Genomic DNA, 20,277 nt, shown 5'->3' on the forward strand with positions numbered 1-20,277 from the left:
TGAGCGTTTGGAGACGCTCCCATAGCTGCTGGCGGGGGCCCAGTGAGCACAACCCACTGGGGAGGGGGGGGGCTTATCGGGAATAATTGTAGCACAAGATTAAACATTTTTTTAAGATGCGAGCATTGTGGGGCGGGGGTGGTGGTTTCAGCACTGAACTGAATTGCGGGGGGGGGGGGGGGGGGGGACAGAGGCATTGCTTTTGTGGTCCTCCTGGGATGGGGGGGTTATAAACTGCCCCCACAGAGGAGCTCCATTGTCTTCTCCATATAACGGAAAACTTGTCACCCCCCCCACGAAGTTCAGGATGTGTATCAGTGCCTCCACCCCCCTAATTTTGGTTGATGGGCGATATAAGCTCCCCTGTTTGTTTGTCCCAGTTTGTCGCCCAGTACATCCCAGCAAGTCCTGCCCCCGAAATGCAGCAAACTCCGGCCCAAAGGGGGACGTCCTGAGTGAGGCTGCAGGTCCTTGTCTGGCACGGTGATGCACGGAAGCCGATGGCGGCGGGATAAGCCTGCGGAGCGTCGCTTACAAGCAGATTCATTTAGTGGGTTTGATTTAGTCTGGTTTATTTAGAAGGAGCTTGATTTAGAATCAGCTTCATTTAGGCGGCATTAAAGGTCACTTCAGTGAGAGAGCGTTCTGAGGCGGGGCGAAGGCGTGAGCTTGTGGTCCCATTCCTCATTTCACCTTATAAAGAATGATTTACGGCCTAATTGTGTGTCCGGGGTGTCATTGGTGAGTAGCGCCTGGCCCTGTCCTGGCTCAGCGTGGGGGCTATGGATAGGCGGACATGGGTGACTAGGAGCTGCTCTCCTATTGGTTTGTTCCTTTGACCTTGGCTCTGCTCCACTTCCTGGCTGTATGCCCACACAGTCCCTCCACACACCCTTCGTCACCCTTGACATCTTACCGGCAGGTGTTTTTTTCGGGCTGCATAATATGGCCGAGATTAAGGTCACTCGCCTCTCCGGAGAGTCAGAGGCGGCTGCTCAACTTCGAGGCCGCACCCCGATCCGATGGGCGTCCCCCGTCTTAGTAAAAATCGGAAAAAAGGGGCAGAAGCGAACTTTTCACCCGGATGGCTTCAGCCCGTGAACGCTGCTCCGCTGCGGAGGTCGGTGGGAAATGTGTAGCTCAGCTAGCAGCGCTAGCATCTGCCTGAGGCGGATTGCGGTGGAAGTGTTTCGCTTCTGTGTCATCGGAGGTTTCCCGCTTGGGCTTGTCTCCCCTTGGCTTGAGGGGCTGGTGCTGTTTCAGAAGCCTGTTTCTGCCCAGGCTTTGGCAGTAGGTCACTGGAATTTGCAGTGGACACGCATTACTCACATGAGTATGGTTGAGTATGGTCTCAGTATTGTTTCTGTATGTGTATGAGTGTGGCTTGCTGCCAGGGGATAATTGTTCTCACCCAGGGACCCCCTGCTTTGACCCCCTCCCCCAGCCCACGCACCCCTGCCTGGCTCACTCTGCCACCCCCCCCATCCGGAATCCCCCGGGGCCCGGCCCTGTGTGGCCCGGAGCTTTGACTGTGTACCATGTAAGGGGATTACAGGCCGTAATACTGACATAAACCCTTTCAGCCAGTACAGGGCAGACATCCAATCCCTCTGGCTTGGGGAAATATCGACTGTACGCGAGTCGCAGAATTTTTTTCTCACTGCATTGATGGTCTAGGTTTGCCTTCCTATAGTTATTACACCTGAAAAAATACCCCCCCCACCCCCCAAAAAAAAAAAACGGAGTGTCCCTGTATATAGGGGTCAGTAACATTCTGTTTGCGGTGGTTTGTGAAGATCTCTGTGCCATCAGTGTGTGTGATTTTGACACGTGTGATTAGGGGCATGGTGTTGTCGTGAAGCAGAGCTATTCCTGACATACCGTACAGGAAGTGGACTTGATAGGCGTCTGCGCTGGTCACCCCTGTCTGCCTGCTAATTGGACCTTCTGCCGGTGCCCACTGACCCGTAAACGGCCCGGGCAGCGGCTGCCCAGTGCAGGAAAGTGACAAGCTTTCGCACTTAAGGGGCCTGCAGGGGGCACCGTTGAACCCCAAGGAAGTGCTGGAGGTCCGTGGGCTAAGGCAACTTTAATTGGCCAAAGTGGGGGTGGATCTCTGGTCGGGGGGGGGGGTCTCTTTCCTCTCTGCAATGACTGATTGAAATTTACAGCTTGAATGGTTGTTTGTTTCCTAAAAGTTCTGTTATACCCAGATACTTGAAATAGCAGGATCTTTGCACCGGTGTGATTTATTTGGCAAGTTTCTGTCCATATTGACACTGAGGATTCTTTTGCGGGAGGGGAGAGTAAAGGAGAGGAGAACTGCGCGCACCAGCATGGTAGGTGACGAGGGAGACGGGTGCACTGAGATTTTTTTTTGGGGGGGTGGGGGGAAAGGAGAGGGAGGAAGTGAAGGAGAGAAAGGGAGAAGGGCAAATGGGAGACAGAGAGGGAAAGAGAAAGGGGGTGGAGAGGGAGAGATGGGAAGGCAAAGAAAGACAGAAAGAGAGAAATGCACGGAGAGAAAGAAAAGGTGAACGAGGGGGGAGAAGGATAACAGCAGATGGAGAGGAAGAGCTTCCTGTCATCGCTGGGACAGAGGTGACCCCAGCCCCCCCCCCCCACACACACACAAGTGTCCCCAAGGATATTTCTGGACTGGGGTCAAGGGGCACAGAGTTATAGGGATGGCAGAATCGATTTGGGAGGTGGAGTGTCATCAGCAATACGAAGAGAGAGAGAGAGAGAGAGATGCTATTAAATTACAGTGCGGCATCGCTCTCTGACAGACAGAAGCTCCGCCCCCTGTGTTAGTGGGCGGGGCAAACACAGGAAGCCCACAGCTTTCGCATTCCACTGAAATGGTAGGGGAAGGAGGCAAGAAAAACAAGCCGCAGGTCATCGCGCCATGTCGAGATGCTGAGATCTCTGCGGTCCCCAGACGTGAGATTGGGCCCAGCCGTAATCGCTGTAATGGGGAGGGGGGCAGGGCCAGACCAGAATGCAGAATGCAGAGGGCCTGTGCAGTATTTCCCCCCCCCCCGCACATAGCCGCTCCTGTCGTGTTCTGCTGGGAAAAAGAATAACCTTGTATGTCACCTTTGCACTGTTGAAAATGTTGAGTGATGTTGTTATGATCAGGGCTGCTTAGTGAGAGATGAGGGATGAGTTACTCCGTTTAAGAATGGAGCCGAGGGGGGTGGGGAGGTGGGTCACGTTCGCTCCTCCGGGACGCCAGGCTGCCATGAGGCTTCACGCTACACTGGGTGGGGGGTAGAGAGGGGTCAGACACCCCCGAGAGATACCAAATCCGCACCCTCTCCCCCTCAGGAAATACCAGCAGACAATTAGAAGTTTACTGGAGTTATGTTTGTTTTGGGGGGGGGGGATTGTGCCTGTTACTTTAACACTGTCTGCTGTGATTTTCCTGGATCTGATAACCTCTGACTCCGGGGGGTCGCCAGGGCCCCGTAGGGATCCCGTTGGTTTCACTCTGCATGCCGCTGTCGCGTTTGACAGACACCCACCATCTGTGTCATCGATCTGCGTCAGTCCGTGTCGGAGGGAAAACAGGCGTATTTAAATGGCCTCCTGGCTGAAGCAAAGCGGACTGAGTCCCGACGAAACACAAACCCAGGTAGCTGCTGGCCGCCCCGTGGAATCGGACCGGACGCGTTCTGCACACGCGCACACGCGCACCGCCATCCCACCCTTCTCCCCGTCACCTCTCTCCTCGCCATCTGTCCTTGGGTGGTCTCTCTTAGGTTGTCGAAGTTTTCATTGTGTGAAATGCATTAGATGGAGGTGTTTTTAAGGCACAGCACTCATCTCAGAGCTGGAGTGACAAATGAGGATTGGAACCAATACCATTCTAATACATTTAATTATATTGCATTCAGTTGCTTAGCGGATGTTTCTCTCTGCAGTGTTTTTAAGTGGTTATCAGTTTTATTTGCCTGACCCATACAGCAGCAAAAGCTAATACTGGGATTTCAGCAAACATCCTGCCTAGGTACAGATCAGGCGTCTGGGAAGGGAGGCGCAGTCACTGAAGGAGAGAGGCGTGGTGTGGCCTTGGTGTTGGGGTGTTTTTCAGGAGGTGGGGCGGGGCTGGATTGGCTGGGTGGACGTGGATACTGAAGTACTCCCTGTTCCCACAGAGACCTGAGTGAAAACGCAATCCAGGCCATTCCCCGGAAGGCTTTCCGAGGAGCGACGGACATCAAGAACCTGTGAGAGCCTGACAGACACACACACATACACACACACACACACACACACACAAACGCACGCACTTAAACACACAAACTGTGGTATCAAAAGTTCGCCTAAGCCAGTGAGTCAATAATGCAGATAAAATCAGCCGTCATACACAGAGCACTAAGAGCAGCTGCTGTACTTTCATATTTTCATCGTAAATTTTTTTTTTTTTTTACAAATTCTTGACTGGGCAAAGTCAAGTTTTTCCTCCAAAAAAGTCTGTGTGTATGTCTGTCTGTCTGTGTGTGAAGGCTGTGTAATTTTGTTTTGATGTTGCATAAATATATATATATTTGTTTTTGAAATGTTTACCTTTTGCTGTGTTTGTGTGTATGTATAAACACATATGTGCAGCTAATGCATGTCTGTCAGCCTTGGGTGTCTGCGCACGTGTGTCTGCGCATACGCGTGCATTTGCTCTTTCCCATGTGACAGCGGTACGCAGTCGGAGAGTGTCTGCAGCATCTAAGGCTGATCCTTTCTGAGTCTTCGCTTCACTCGTATGTATGTTCCTGTGCACATGACCATGCATGCAGTCACTTAATAAGACTGTGTGTGTCTGCAGACAACTGGACAAAAACCACATCAGCTGCATTGAGGACGGGGCATTCCGCGCCCTGCGGGGGCTGGAAGTCCTGTGAGTATCCTGAAAAACAGTTTCTTACTTAACTGCTATGCCACCTGCAGGCCAGACCTTGTCAGTGATGTGAAGCATGATTGGAAAAGTTGCCTCTTATTGGACCCCCTGTGCTGTATATAAACTGTGGAAAATTCTGGAATTCCACAGTGGCAGAGCCTGAGATTCCGCCCCTCGGCCTCTCACCCTGTCCCGCTCATCCTCTCCCTCCCAACTCTGACACTCCCTCACACACACACTTTTGCGCACCACAAGCTTTTTCTCACTTTTGCAATGGCGGTTTTCTAGCCCCGTGTGTTTTGATCCTGCCCCGCTGGGTGTGCGGTCTGTGCGGAGAGAGGTGTTGTTTTTCTCAATGGGAAGCACTGGGGGGGGATTATGCAGGCAGTGGTGGGGACACTCGGGAGTGTGGGGGCTGTGGCCAGCTGTGGGGTGGGGGTGGGTGGTATTTAGGTGGTAGGTGGTGTATATCCTGCTGTGAGCTGTTGAGGCTTTGACCCGTCCGGCCTGCTTGTTTTCCCACAGGACCCTGAACAACAACAACATCAGCACCATCCCAGTGTCCAGCTTCAACCACATGCCCAAGCTACGCACCTTGTGAGTGACATCTGCTTGGCCTCCCACCTCATCCAATCAGCACACAGTGCACGCAGCCAGCCCCGCCTCCACAAGCCCGCATCCAGCAGGCCGACATAATCATGGCTTCGCAGAAGCCGTACTTAGCCTCCCTGCCCGTGTTTGCCAAACACACACTGCATTCCCGCTGAAAGGCGACAGGGGAACAGGCGCAATCCAGCACGGTCCCGTCGTGGGGAGACGTGAGCCGGGGATTCCTGGAGCCATCGTGAACGCTCTCGGAACAGTGCCAACGGCCGCAGTTGAATTGTGAGGATTTTTGGGACGCCAGGAGGTATTTGCTCTCCCACAGTCCCAGACAAGATGGAGAAACTGGCCCCCAGCACCTCATAACAAAACTGTCTATTGTCTAAAGATATATAGTAAAATTTGAAATTAGGTATTAAAAACAATTATGATGGCAGGGCTTCCCGCGAAGGCCGCCGTGATCCAGAGCCACTGCGGTTTCTAACGTCTTTTTTTTTACGGCCTCTGCGGCTGCTGTGGATGCGGAGCGGCGAACCGCGCGCCAATTATGTGCTTTTCAGAATGCGAGGGTTTCGCGAGCGACGTGGAAAGGCAGCTAGGTTGACGAGGAGCAGGAACTGTCACGATTTTGGAAAGGAGGCCCATGTCTGTGCGTGGGGGGCTGTGGGGGGCGTCGGAGGGGGCGTCTCCGTCTCACCACCCCTGCTTTTTTTCCAGCCCTCCAAACCTTGTTCCCGCTGGATCCTGAAATTCTTCTCGCAGCTACTGCTGCCTGAGAACTACGGACGTAAATGTTTCCATGGCGCTATCTGCTACTAACGAGCACAGACACGCGTGTGCCACACGTGCACACATAAGCACACAGTCACACACACACAAAAGGCTTAATTCGCAAACCTCGGTGTGAGGAACACAGACGCAGCGCTGTGCACTGACATTGTGACCCGCGGGCCCGGTAACAGACGGTGAGGGGAGGGCAGTGTGTGGTTCAGTAAGTTAGGGTGGCGTGTCTGTGGTCAAAAGGTTACTGGTTCCATTCCCAGGGTTGGCAGAGTGATGTCACTGCATTTGCATCTATACTGTATAAACATTTATCAAAGTGACATGAAAGCGACGCAAATGGCGCATTACAAACATACAGCCAGTGAGGACGCAGCTAGGCTGAGCTTCCAGTGAACGCCTAGATATGAGTGTAAGCAGGACTAGGGCAGGAGCTACGCAACATCCACCAAACAAGGCAAGAACCCAATAAGACTATCCAGTGACCCTCTCCTCCCTCTGTCTGCGCAGCCGGCTGCACTCCAACAACCTGCGCTGCGACTGCCACCTCTCCTGGCTGTCCCAGTGGCTGCGCCAGCGGCCCACCATCGGCCTGTTCACCCAGTGCTCCACCCCACCCGCGTTGCGCGGCCTCAACGTGGCCGAGGTCCAGAAGCACGAGTTCACCTGCTCAGGTAGGTAGGCGTGGCCAGTCTGGACAGATTAATATGCATGGTGTCCTGCTCTGGGGCTCAGTGGGGGGGGGAGGTACGGCCCGGACGGGACGCCAGGTCATCGCAGGGCATGCACACGGACACTAGGGCCAGTGTACAGGGGAAGCCTTTGGACCTGGCTGTCAGCAGGCCTCAGAAACACTGCCCCCTCATGGGCAGTAATGCTTCCTCCCTGGGGTGGGGGGTCCAGACAGCGCCGATCCTGGAACTGATTCAGACCACGACTCACATCCGAAAAATAACGCAAAAGTTCTGTAAAATTCTACTCATGGTTTTGAAACGCGGCACTTTAGTCATATGTTACTGGGGGTGGGAGTGGGGGTCGCATCTCCCCTTCTATTCACCTGCACCTCCTCCCACCACCACAGTGGGCGGACGATTAATGAGGTGCTGATTAGCTTTGGAATGGAGGTCTTCTTAAACGGAGACAGACGTGCGTGCTCTGCACTGCGCTGCCCCCGGAGGCTCCTGCCTGTCATGACGCTTCCTGTGGCACCTGGACCGGCCTCCAGATGTGCCGTGACACTGACGCATGGCGCTAATGCGCTTGTGTAACAGGGGGTCGGGGGTCTGCACGGGTAGGCTCCCTGGACCACCTGGGGCGGAGGGGAGGGGGGCTGACACCGTAAGGTGGTGGGGGGGGGTTTCCTCATTTCTGAAGCCAGGCCGCTGTCATCGCGGTGAATCTCACTCCCAGGCCACACGTGCTTCTCCTGCACCCAGCCTGTCAAAGAAGTCATGTCTCAGACTCTGGCTTTTCGAGAAGTCATGACGTCATAATTCAATTCAGGTTCACGGGGGCCAGGGTAGGCAGATGTTCCTCTTGAAAAGAAAGAGCAGCCCCCCCCCAATTAGTGAATGACACTTCCACAAATGCTAAAGGATGCACTTCCTTCAGGGCAAAGCAAGGCATGATGGGAAGGCCAAGTCAGGCGTCAGTCCTCACACTGACAAGCCGCCCACACTTTGCTCACCACATGTCCGACACATTCCGTTAGAGTCCAAACTCATTTTCCAGAAATGATGGCTGATAACAGCAAGGTCATTCTCCTGTAACACGGGGTGATTTTTCCACAGGGTACAAACAGACTGACACGACCTCTATGAACCAAAAACAGAGGGCCGACTTATTGGCGAAAAAGGACCTATTTATACTCTTCAGTAACTCGGCACAGTGAGGATCGAGGGGAGATTCGTCACACGTGACGGTTTTATTGGATTTGCGATGGAGGAATCCCAAATTAAGGAATGCGATTATTACACTCCTGTTGAAATGTTCCCCGGACTTCCTCCAGAAAAGGATTGTTTTTTCGGGTCTACTGCAAAGCCAGGGAGGCCACCAGTACAGCTTGTAATGACGTCCTTCCTAATCTCCCCTCTCTTCGAAGCCAGCAGATGTAACAGCGATAGCTTCCACCTCATTGCTTGGCTAGAGCACACCGAGAACATGGGCTTCTGTCAGAAAGTAATATCTCCTCCAGGAAGCCAGGGGGCAGCACACTGAACTGTGTGGATCTTTCAAATGGCTGTTGGTGCTTCCTCTATGATGGTGGAATAACAACAAGAGAATTTGAACGCGATGTTCTTGCAGCTTCTCATGTTAAGCAATCGGGCATATGGTCACTCTGCCCTGCAGATCCCTGCTAATGCGTGGGATGGAATCAAACAAATGCGAGAGGGTAAAAATAGCAGAGGCTCATGTCCTGCTGGACAGTCAGTTACTCCTAACGACGCAGAGCTTTTCAGCATGACTGCCCTTCATGATTCAATGATTAATTCACTTTTGTTATCTTTTACTATATATATTTATTGAAGTAGATAGGGAACATCTGAGAGTGATGATAAGAAAGAGACAGGCATGCAAACAGGGATAACTGATGCAGGTAGACAGGAATAACTGGTGCAGGTAGACAGGGATAACTGATGCAGGTAGACAGGGATAACTGATGCAGGTAGACAGGGATAACTGATGCAGGTAAACAGGGATAACTGATGCAGGTAGACAGGGATAACTGATGCAGGTGAACAGGGATAACTGATGCAGGTAGACAGGGATAACTGATGCAGGTAGACAGGGATAACTGATGCAGGTAGACAGGGATAACTGATGCAGGTAGACAGGCATAACTGACGGGGAAGCCTGAGTCATCAGCAGCCGCTTTCTCTCCACCAGAAGGTCATAGGTTCAAAATCCAGCTGAGGCTCCTGTACCTTTAAGCCTTGAATTGATGCAGTTCTGTAAGTTCCTGTTTGGATTGTACATACTTGTCAATAACGAGGTTAAAAGCGAGGGACCACCCACTCACCGCATTACCGAATTCCCCTAGTCCATCTCTCATGCTTTCCCAATAAGTATTAACTCCATTTAAGGCCTTTTTATCGAATGAAATCTACCATGGATCATGCTTTTTTCAAGAATTCGGTGCATTAAAGGCCAAAATTGGTCAGTCAGGCCGCAGCTGTGAGGCAGAGTAAAACACAGTGGAATACCTCTAAATGTCGGGAATCCATCTAGCCCGAAAGAAAACCGCTTCAAGCGCTTTGGATAGGGGATGGAGGTGAAAAGTGAGAACAAAGCACATACTTTGTCATTGCCACAGCAGTCGATATTCATGGTACGACCATTGCCAGGGAACAGGTTACTATGGCGATGGCTCGCATCCCTGCATTCCTCAGGGACCCGTCAGGGTGCGGCGGTCCAAGCGAAACCCTGTTGGCGTAAGATGAGGTTCTCTTTCCACCCCATTCCTCAGGCAGCAACCCGCCAGAGCTCCACCGACCCGCACCGGCCCTCTCGAGCCCCCCAAACCCCCCCCCCCCCCCCCCCCCATCCTCCGCCCGCTCGCCTGCTCAGAGTTTCCTGGGGCCATGAATAAACCAGCAGGCAGTTGTCCACTGATGCTGGTCAGACCAGAGCTCCATGGGAGAAGATCAAAGATTCATGTTTTTTTTTCTTTGGTAAATAATGAAAACACCAAACCCTGTTGATTCAGAGACGTTTGAAAGTGTGACGTTCCCTTCAGCTCAGAAAGTGGAGCGTGAGGGAACTGGCATCCACTGCGGGACCTTATGGGGGGGGGGGGGGGCTAGGATTTTGGTGGTGAAAAACCAGCAAGGCAGTGGCAGGGGGTTTCAGCCCTGATTTACAGGCTGCAGGCGTGCCTAACGAGCGGAAGCCGTCCCCAAGGTCACCGTCGGTGCATCATTACTGGCGACTTGCTGTATACGTACAAATATGTGCCCCCCCCCCCTCCCCAGCTCCTGGCGGAAACGGCGGCGCATGTCACGCAGCAGGGTGTGCTAATTTACCGAGCCGCTCGGTGCGAATAAACACGATTAAAATTAGCATTTCGCCATTAAGCTTAAATGCTGGTGCCGGCCACAGCCGGAGATCGTGCTAAACAGCCAGTGATGCAGAATATGAAGCAGGGTAACGAACTGGGGAGGTTCTATTAAAAGTGAATAAATACAGGCGGGTTACAGGGAAGGCAGGTGCACTGCTAGAATCGAGCCCTGAAAGCCAGCTCTTATCAGTTGGTTTGGCAAATTTTACTGCTTAGCTAACCAGGCAATGGGGCGTGACCAAACAGAAGTGGGTGGATTTTTGGCATGTTGTTGCAAGATGGGCTGAGGCTTGCTTGTCTTGTTTTTTTGTCTGCTGATCGTCCTGTTCCTCTTTTGTTCTCAGGTCCTGGCGTTACGGGTTTTACCTGGATATTGTCTTGCTTTTCGTCTGCTGATCGTCCTGTTCCTCTTTTGTTCTCAGGTCCTGGCGTTACGGGTTTTACCCGGATATTGTCTTGCTTTTCGTCTGCTGATCGTCCTGTTCCTCTTTTGTTCTCAGGTCCTGGCGTTACGGGTTTCACCCAGACATCGTCTTGCTTTTCGTCTGCTGGTCGTCCCATTCGTCTTTTGTTCTTGGGTCTACGCGTTATTGATTTTTCCGGGACATTATCTTGTTTTTCGTCTGACGATTGTCTGTTCATTGTTTGTTCTCAGGTTCTGGTCATTCGTCTTCCTGTCAATGAAAAGTGTTCTGGGATGGTAGAGCTGAATGCACTGTAGAGCTTGTCACTGTATGCTCCCTAACATAGTAACAGCCGCCCAGTAATCCCACGTCTCTTTGCCCTCTGACCCTCTCTCCCTCTCCCTCTCCCCCCAGGCCAGCCTGACTCCAGGGCCCCCCAGCTCTGCAGCTTGGCAGCCGGCTCCTGCCCTCCCATGTGCAGCTGCAGCAATAACATAGTGGACTGCAGGGGAAAGGGACTGACGGCTATCCCAGCCAACCTGCCCGACGGCATGGCCGAGATGTGAGACCCGTTCCATCTTCTGGGGGGGCGGGGGGGAGCACCAACTTAGCAAGTCGGTGTCACTTGGTTTGGGATAGGGGGCGCCGATGGTGCTGTTTGCCTAGGCACCGCAGGGGCTGCGAGTAGCACTGGCCAATCAGATCTCACAATGATACACTCGCATAGTTGTTCTTCTTTATCACGGTTGATATACATGCACATTGATATATAGGAATATGCTGAAGTTCATCGTCTTAGATGTATTAGATTTGTATGATGTTAAAAAGAAGAGTGTACTTGTTAATATAAAGACAGTATCATTGGACAGTATTAAACCGTAAGGTATCATTGGACAGTATTAAACCGTAAGGTATCATTGCACAGCATTAATCCGCTATGTATCATTGGACAGCATTAATCTGGAGCGTATCACTGGGCAGCATTAATCCGCAGTGTATCATTGGACAGTGTAAAATTCTACGGCTAACTGCTATTGGATACCCATCATTTGTAATGATAAATAAATCAGTAAGGTTTCCCCTGAAAGTCATCAAAGGCGTCCACTGGAGCCGTCAGAAGCCAGAGCCGGGCTGGACGCGGCGTGTTTCCCCGCGAGACTGTACTCTGGAACGTAGTGTTCTCTCCGCCACGATTCCCGGCTTTCCTCTTTCGGTCAGAGGTGCCCTGCGGAAGAGCATAAATTAGGCGCCCCCCCCCCCATGCCATTCCCAAGCTGCACATACTGCAGGTATAAATTCAGCCCCTAGCCCTCATTAGAGGGACAGCGGTCTGACCCTGCTTCAGTTCTCCGCGGCCGCTTTGCGCCGGCTCCATTTACAGGCCACGCTGCTCTCTCTGACAGCTCTGCCCTACTTCTGCAGGCGGGGGGGGGGGGGGGCATGCGGCTCTGCCCTCTGATCTGCGCCCCCGCTTTCCCCACCTCGGGCCAGCCCCAGGTCCTCCTAGGGGGACTCGTGTCGCTTTTGAAATAGCGAGCCTTCAAAGAGCCCCCAGTTCTCTCCCGGCTCGTTGCGCACTGCTCCGTTACCTCGCTCACCTACAACGCCGGCTAATTTTACGCCCAAATTCCCCAGTGGCTATCTCCGGGAGTTGCCACCTTCCATCGGGCGTCTTCTCGTAAAGCCTGCCGTTACCTCTCCTCCTCCCACCTTGTCTCAGGCCTGACCTCTGTCAGAAAGTTCTGGAAGAGAGAGAGAGGCACGTTCCATCTTCCTGGAATTAGAGTCTATTCACATGTCCTGTATGTTCGCGTCCTGCTGCTCTGCAGACCGCGGTCAGTCTGATGTGCACCTTTCTATCCGCCACTCAGCGTGCAGAATCGGTCAGGCCACCTCATGGTCTCGTTGGTGCTAATGGAACCTCCTGACTGGTAGCTGAACAAAGACATTAAGAACGAACCTTCGACACAGTGTACAAATTCTGACAGCAGTTAGAGAGATTAGCGAGAGGTTTCAGATTGATCGTAAGTGTCCCGTGGCTCACTGGGGCCCCCGCCGCTGCCACGCTGCCCGCCTCCTCCACGGGCGTTTCTGACAGCCGTTGTCCCTACATGCTTCCCTTGCGATTTGTCACAGTCAAACGCTTGCCCGATTGGTCGATTTGCTGGTCGGGGGGGGATGGGGGATTATACTGTGATACCATCCTTGCCAATAGACAGTAGCTTTGTCGTGCTGGGCCCTCGTTTTCCGGGCCACAGCTCGGAACAGCTACATATGGACCCCCCCCCCCCCCCCCCCCCTTGGCCCCCTTGACATTTCTGTTGAGCCGCCAACCGACCCCCCCATCCCCGAAAGGAAGAGCCATGAGCAGTGGGGGGCTCCTGGCCCTCCAAGGCAGCAGAGTGACGTATGACCACTGTTGCGTGAAGAGGCTATTAACCTTGCCTGTACAATGATTGGGCGATTGACGGTCACATGGCATGCGTCGTAAACCTCTGTACGTAAGAACACCGTGAGTGTTTCTCGTTGCGTGAATGTGTCAGGGACATTGACGGCTCACATTGCTAACCTTTCGTGTCCCCCTGCTCCCCGGCAAAGCAAAGCCCGTTCGCTGTGAGCTGCTTTATTGGCCGCAATACGGAACCCTTCGTCGCTCATTAATGGTGACCTCGGGCGAGAGACGCGTCACTAACGAGCTAACGGTGCACGTAATCCCACAATCCGAGCTGGTGGCCGCGGGGCCCAATGACACCGTCCATTAGCTGCAGATGAGCCACTTTCCTGAGATATTTTCTTGGTCTTTTTTCCTCCCTCGATGATCAAAACCCACCGCTGCCGATTCCTGTTCTTAGTACCACGGATGATATGGGGGGGGGGGGGGGGGGGAGCTTTGGCTGCTGGATAAATTATTCCCGCCTGTCTTTGGTTGTCTGGTTCAGGAGAACAACAATAAATGTGAAGTATAACGATCTAGTTATAACCATGCGGTCATACAGACACACACACACACACACACACACAGACACACATTACTGTACGTTCCAGCACACAGGACCCACACCTACAGACACCCCCACCGTGACAGGCCAATCAGTCCTAATGCAGACTGTCAGCTGTGCCGTGCAGAGGAGGGGTGACACTCGCTTGCCTGCACAGTCTAACGGACCTCTTCCGGTGGCCCTGGGGTCCCACGACAGCCGACAACATCGGGTTTCCATGGCGGTGTACGCCTCAAGCTCAGGTTTGGCAGAAGGGGGGGGGCGTGGAGTGAGGCAATGCCCCCACTTTGCGGGAGAGTCTCTTTCCATCAGAGACGTGGTAGAAAGGGAGACAGCGATAAGCGTCATGCTCACTGCCGCCAAACCGGAGTCCCGTGTCAGTCACGCCCCCCATCTCCTGGCACAGGACACTGAGTCTGTTTGCAAGTGAATTTGTACTTCTTATAATAGTCCCCACTATTCACTCATTATTAACATGACGTTATGGCCCCTGAGGGCACAAGAGAGATCTGTGTGAAAGCCTGTGTGTGTGTGTCTGTGTGTGTGGGGACTTGCAAATGGTCCTCATCACGTCCTAATAATAGGATAGGGAACATTTGGTCCCCACAATGTAATATAAACATAATACAGACACACACACACAAACATACCCTCCCCCTCCCAGCACATCTGATTCTGATTAGCTCTCCGACTGTCCGGCATTTTCCGTTGTGAACGAGTTCTACTTGGCCTCTGCGGATCCAAACGTTTGATCTGTATGGGACCGTTTCCAACTTGCTCCCCCAGCTTGGATGGACAGGTGGAGGGAGAATTGAGTGGCGCACTGTCCCGGGTTTGAATTTCAGCGGGTCGAGAGTCAGTGGCTGGCAGCTAAAAGCCTCTCGCCGTTCGGGTTTGACTTGGCCGTCCCAGCATGCTTTGGGGCAAAGCCCCTCAGTTCAATGAAAAATAATCTGCTGGTGTTTATTGCTCCTACGATTAACTTGTGTGCCTAATAAAACAGCCAGCAGAGGCGGCAGTCTCCAGCAGCACAGAGGCATGGCAGAGGCAGGTTACATCGCCATTTTTACACGGACTGCAGCGAGCCCCAGTCAGCCGTGGACCGATATTCCCAATTTGCCCTGGCTCCTCTCTTAATCCATCCTCTGTGTTCCGTCTCGGAGTGTTTTTTACACTCCCTACTGGTAGCTGCTTCATTATTGGCCCAGAACTCAAAGCTGAGTAGCAGAGGACCCCCGAGGCCGTCTTCGTTAATGCCTTTTTTTCTTTTTGTTTTTTTTTTTTTTTTTTTCTTTTTCGTAGAAATGTGACTGATCCAAGCCCGTGCGGTGAGGGGGAGGTGGGGGCAGCGGAGGGGCTCGAGACTCAATTCAGCCTTTCTGCCAGAACCACTTAAGGCATGGTGCTGACTGGCTGAAGCCCATACAGACCAAACAGTGGTGGATCTCAGTCTGTTTAAAACAACCATCATCAGCATTGGACTTGGCGATGTTGTGACTGACGGGGAAGGAATATTATCCCTGGAGGGAACACAATCCCAGAGTGTGGAACAGCAGACGGAGAATGGGAGTGGGGGTGAAGTAAGGGGTGTGCCCTCAGCATAGGGGTCTGGGGTCCGTGGTTTTCATCGCACTCCGCCATCCGCTGGGCTCTTTGTTCCAGTCAAACATGCGGGTCTGTCCTCGTTAAAGGCCCACAAGGACTTCATGGAAAGTTCCGGAGGCCTTGATGACTCGGGAAGCCTGATATTTGTGTTTATGCCGGGCGGTCCTCAGATCTCCATGTCACAGCTGATCCTGAGCATCATTTCATCGGTCCTGCCACGTCTTCGTGACGTTCTGCTGATTTGTGCATGTAATACGGCCCCTTTCGTTTGTCGCTGAGGGGGGTGGCTCATCTACCTGGCTCTGTTTCCCTCTTTCGCAGACGGCTCGAGCAGAACGGCATCAAGTCCATCCCTCCTGGGGCCTTCTCGCCCTACAAGAAGCTCCGCAGGATGTGAGTAACCTCGATAGCGCCGCCCTTCAGGCTCGTACGGGCACTACGGCCTGGAGCCACTTCCAGCAAAATGTATCCACTGGAAAAGAGTCTGGAAAAGTAAGACGGTCACATTACAGTTAAAATCAAACCGTATCCCCTCTCTGCCCCCGCATACATTCCTGTGCGTGTCTGATGGTCGGCCTGTGTTCTGTAAGGCCCGCAATCTCCCTCTCTGTGTCTGACAGACCCCTGCGTGAACTCCCGTGGCGGCTGCCAGTGCCTGCCACTGCGAGCCGGTGTCAGGCCGCCACGTCTGGCCACGCCGAGGCTCCCGGTCGCACGTGTTTCTGGGATTATGCGCGAGGCAGGAAACCTCAGCCTTGGGGGAAACATAAATAGCCGAGCACTTTCTGCTTTTTTTCCCCAGAACTCCTTGTCTTAATTCTTTTTTTTTTTCTGGTGGGGGGGGGGGGGGGGGCGGGGTCTGGAATGGGGAATAACAGCAGTTATCCTCCTTGTCTTGCTGTCATGTTGCTTGGCCCCCCCATCGTCACCCCCAGGATGGGAGCAGCTGGGGTCCTGCTCATCTGGTTTTGGGGTGTCACTGGAATGGGGGAGTTGCAAGACACAATAGCGTGGTTTTTGGTAAATTGGGGGCTCTTGGTCTGGGTGTGACCTGGCACAGATGGGGTTTACCCATCTACCCTCCCCACCCCGAGCTTCTACGGAGGAACGCTGGTTGTGGTTGCTAGGGTAACCGGCAAGCAGCTCAGCCATGGAGACAAGTCCAGGAGAGAGGGGGGGCTTGCGGGTGGCTGTCCAAGTCCCTTTGCCCCCAAACCAGGCGGCTGGTTAGGAAAGTTGACGACTCCGCTGCCGTGACACAGACTGGCCTGATACAGTCGGCCTCACAGGCAGGGGGGGTCGCACCTCCTTCCCTCCCTCCCCCCATGCTGACCCAGCGGCTCTCTTCCCACACAGAGACCTCAGCAACAACCAGATCTCAGAGATTGCGCCCGACGCCTTCCTGGGCCTGCGGTCACTGAATTCACTGTGAGTGCCTCTGCCTGCAGTGTTCGCTCAGCCAGTCTGTGTCCCCGTCCGTGTCCCTGTCCATGTCCTTGTCTGTGTCCCTGTCTGCGTGTTTGGTAGATATAGACACCCAGCCATATAAAGAATGGTTTAAAAAACAATGTGTCACTTTGGATGTACATTGGTGTGTGTGTGTGTGTGTGTGTGTGTGTCTAAGGGCAGGATCACTGTCTGTCAGTTCAGGGGCTGACCCTCTAACCTAAAATCAGAGACGCACTTTCTAAGTTTTCCCAAGCTGAAATTTCGTGGAAAACTTTTCTGAAAGCAGCCCCTGAACCCCACTGTCACATGACTGCATTTTCGCTTGATTGCCGGTTTGAATTTCCCAGCGTCCTCTATGGGAACAAGATCACCGAACTGCCCAAAGGTGTGTTTGACGGACTGGGAGCCCTGCAGCTGCTGTAAGTTCGCCATGAGACTCAAGGTCATGTGTGTCGATTCGTCTGACGGCCATTAGGTGGCGCAGTAATTAAGGAACTGGGCGTAGGACAAGAAGTGACTCCAAAACCAACGAGTGTTGGCCACAGCCTTATCAAAAGCCGGGGGAGCAGTTAATGGGCGGGACGCATGGAAAACAGAGAAGGCAGGAAAAGAAACAAGACTGCCTGTCCAAGAGTGATGGCACTGACCCGAATATCCCCAGAAAAACGTCTTTAGCAAACGTTAAGTCTGCTTTTCTATTCTCCAGCTGAAAACACTATGGAATATTCTAGCGGGAACCTGAAGAATGCCCAACTGCTGTACAATAAGAATGAAAAATGATGGACGTTCAGTGTATCTATGTCCTGGTGAGCAAACAAAGTTGTATATTATGCTAATGCTAATGCTACTCTCTGTGCCCACCAGCCTGCTAAACGCCAACAAGATCCACTGTGTGCGGGCCAGCACCTTCCAGGACCTGCAGAATCTGTCACTGCTGTCTCTCTACGACAACAAGATCCAGACGCTGGCGAAGGGGACCTTCTCGTCCTTACGAGCCATTCAAACCCTGTGAGTGTGAATAGTCCCCAACACAACACGCGTTTATACGCGTCGAATTAACGGTCAAGCACTCCTGGACACACGACGCACATTTACACACACGCCCCTAAACATGCGCTGATACAATGCAGCTGTGAACGCTGTTTACATCAGTTCATAGTCATGTTCGATCGTCTGTTCATCCTACTTCAACCTCAGAAGAGATATTAAGTAGCCCCTGTACACATGTGTTTTATTCACAAAATATCGTGTGCGCTTTTACACGTGTAACTGAAAACTCCCAGAATTCCCGACCACGGCTGATTCCTGGAAATTTCCCAAGGAATTTCCTAATTTGACCATGAATTGTAGCTGCAGTTTAATTCCAGGGTAAGGAGAGTGGCGTCTCCATGGCGCCCTGCCCCTTACCCTCCCTCCTCCCACCAGCCACCTGGCCCAGAACCCCTTCATCTGTGACTGTAACCTGAAGTGGCTGGCCGACTACCTGCGCTCCAACCCCATCGAGACCAGCGGGGCGCGCTGCGCCAGTCCCCGTCGCCTTGCCAACAAGCGCATCGGCCAGATCAAGAGCAAGAAGTTTCGTTGCTCAGGTGGGCGTGTCCTCAGCACGGGCTCCGCCCACCTCTCTGGCAGATGCTGGTCTGCCTTTTGTGCTTTTTCTCCCAGGATCCCTTGCTGGAGAATATCACCTCCCACCCTCTCCGTCCCCTTCTCATCTTTCTGTCTCATTTGTTTCACAGTTTCCTCATTAAAAAACATCTCATCTACACCACATCACAGTTTTATTCCAGATATTCACAGGGACTTAGTTTCCTGCAGCTCTGGGCAAATTTACAGTTATTTCTGCGAGTAACGTTAAGGGGAAAAGAATGTCGGATGTCGGAGAGGCTCACATGACATGGTAGAAACATTGGACGGCAGCGTGGAGATGGGAAGGGATATTGGCGAAGGCTGTGGAGAGCTCTCGCTGCTGGGCTGTAACCCGAGGACGCTGGTGGAGGTTTGACCAGAAGCAGGGATTCAGATGCTCACCTCGCCAGGACGTTTTGATGACAAACAGCCTCTGGCTAATTGGTGAGATGTACGGCGGCATCTCAGCCAGATCTGTAAGCCAGGTCTGCACGTCCGTCTCACCGGCAAAATGATGAGGTACTTGCTTAGCTTTCGCCAGGGAGGTCTGCATGGGGAAGGGACAGCTTTGGAGACCCCTGCTGGTGGTGGGCATGTCCTGGACCTCCTGTCTACATTCTCCAAAAGCCTGTAGTTTCACAGTCAGGGTGCTGACATCATTGCCTTGGGCTAAGTTTTGTGTTTTCTGCCTCGGGGCTAGAGGCCCATTTTTCTTGAACCCCCCCCGCCGTCCCGGGCAGCACCGCGGCAAATTGCAACAATGCTCTCTCCTCTTCTGCCCCCCCCTCACACACACACACACCACAGAGGCCCCCAGCCCCCTGCATCTGACGCTCTTTGTTTCTTTTTCCCCGACAGCTAAGGAGCAGTACCACATCCCAGGTGAGTGACACCCCCCCCCACTCCTGCCGCATGCACCCCCCCCCCCGATACTAATGCTGTGGTGCCCTGAAGCAGCACTAGTGAGGAGAGCAGTGAGCAAATGGTATCCGGCCACAAAGCTCCATCACCATGGAGAGCAAAAAACAAATGCTTCTGATTGGACTCTCCACATGTCAAGCTAAGTGAAGCAGCCAATGAGGGGGGAGGACAAGTTCCGGTCATTATGGACAATTTGGGGCAAAGAAAAAAAAAAACGGAGATGTCTCCACTGCTCGGCGAAAAATAGTTCACTAGGTGTAACACAAAGGCAGCATGGCCTCCTTTTTTTGGGCCAGGGAGAAACGTTCCCCCAGGAGCATCTTAGTACCGTAACTCTTTGGGCTCGATGGGTGAGTTGCTACAGAAACCAGTGAGGTTGCCGGGGCAACCACCAGGGCATCTTTTCTTCCCTGCAGGGTATGTGGGGGGGGGGGGGTGTTCATGGCGGTAAGAGCATCATAACAGCTGCAGCCCAGAGCTGCTTGAGCAAAGCGTAGAGTCCGTGCGAACACAGTACGTGTGGAAGACCTCCCCACTCAGCCTCGCATAACTGACCGCGTACTGAATGGCTACGCTGACGTGCTTTGGAACATGACGCCTGTTCTTGGATTCAGTGAGGAAAAATGAATGGATTGAAGGAAGCCAGGCTTCTCCTCAGCCGCCCCTGTAGGGGCAGGCCGGCAGGCTGCTCTCCATCATGCCTTTCTCCCTCACCCCCCTCTGTCTCCATCCCAGCCCCCCCTCGTCAGGGATATCCACGGAACAGTCTGGTTCCCTGCTGAAAAATCCTATCTCCCTCACTCCAGGACTGTCAGCTTAACCAACGTGCTTAAAATCCATGGATTCATCTGTCAATCCACTCCGCTGTTTGCTTTTCACTCTAAATTTTTCACGGCTCCCTCCACCCACCCACCCACCCACCCACAAACCCCC

General features: G+C 53.0%; 1 protein-coding gene across 2 annotated transcripts in view; it reads left to right on the forward strand.

Annotated features, from left to right (window-relative positions):
- Window positions 1–20,277, forward strand: part of slit1b (slit homolog 1b (Drosophila)) — an 81,760-nt gene that overhangs the window by 44,228 nt on the left and 17,255 nt on the right. Inside the window, exons 5-15 of one of the 2 annotated variants that reach the window (XM_048987868.1) lie at window positions 4,161–4,232; window positions 4,826–4,897; window positions 5,423–5,494; window positions 6,791–6,954; window positions 11,156–11,303; window positions 15,667–15,738; window positions 16,702–16,773; window positions 17,142–17,213; window positions 17,659–17,802; window positions 18,220–18,383; window positions 19,282–19,305. In XM_048987868.1, the coding sequence (XP_048843825.1) occupies window positions 4,161–4,232; window positions 4,826–4,897; window positions 5,423–5,494; window positions 6,791–6,954; window positions 11,156–11,303; window positions 15,667–15,738; window positions 16,702–16,773; window positions 17,142–17,213; window positions 17,659–17,802; window positions 18,220–18,383; window positions 19,282–19,305 (1,076 nt within the window). The remainder of the gene's footprint in view (window positions 1–4,160; window positions 4,233–4,825; window positions 4,898–5,422; window positions 5,495–6,790; window positions 6,955–11,155; window positions 11,304–15,666; window positions 15,739–16,701; window positions 16,774–17,141; window positions 17,214–17,658; window positions 17,803–18,219; window positions 18,384–19,281; window positions 19,306–20,277) is intronic. The other variant, XM_048987869.1, reaches the window with a different exon arrangement.

The sequence above is a fragment of the Brienomyrus brachyistius genome, chromosome 20 (assembly GCF_023856365.1).
Source record: "Brienomyrus brachyistius isolate T26 chromosome 20, BBRACH_0.4, whole genome shotgun sequence".
Classification (NCBI taxonomy): domain Eukaryota; kingdom Metazoa; phylum Chordata; class Actinopteri; order Osteoglossiformes; family Mormyridae; genus Brienomyrus; species Brienomyrus brachyistius.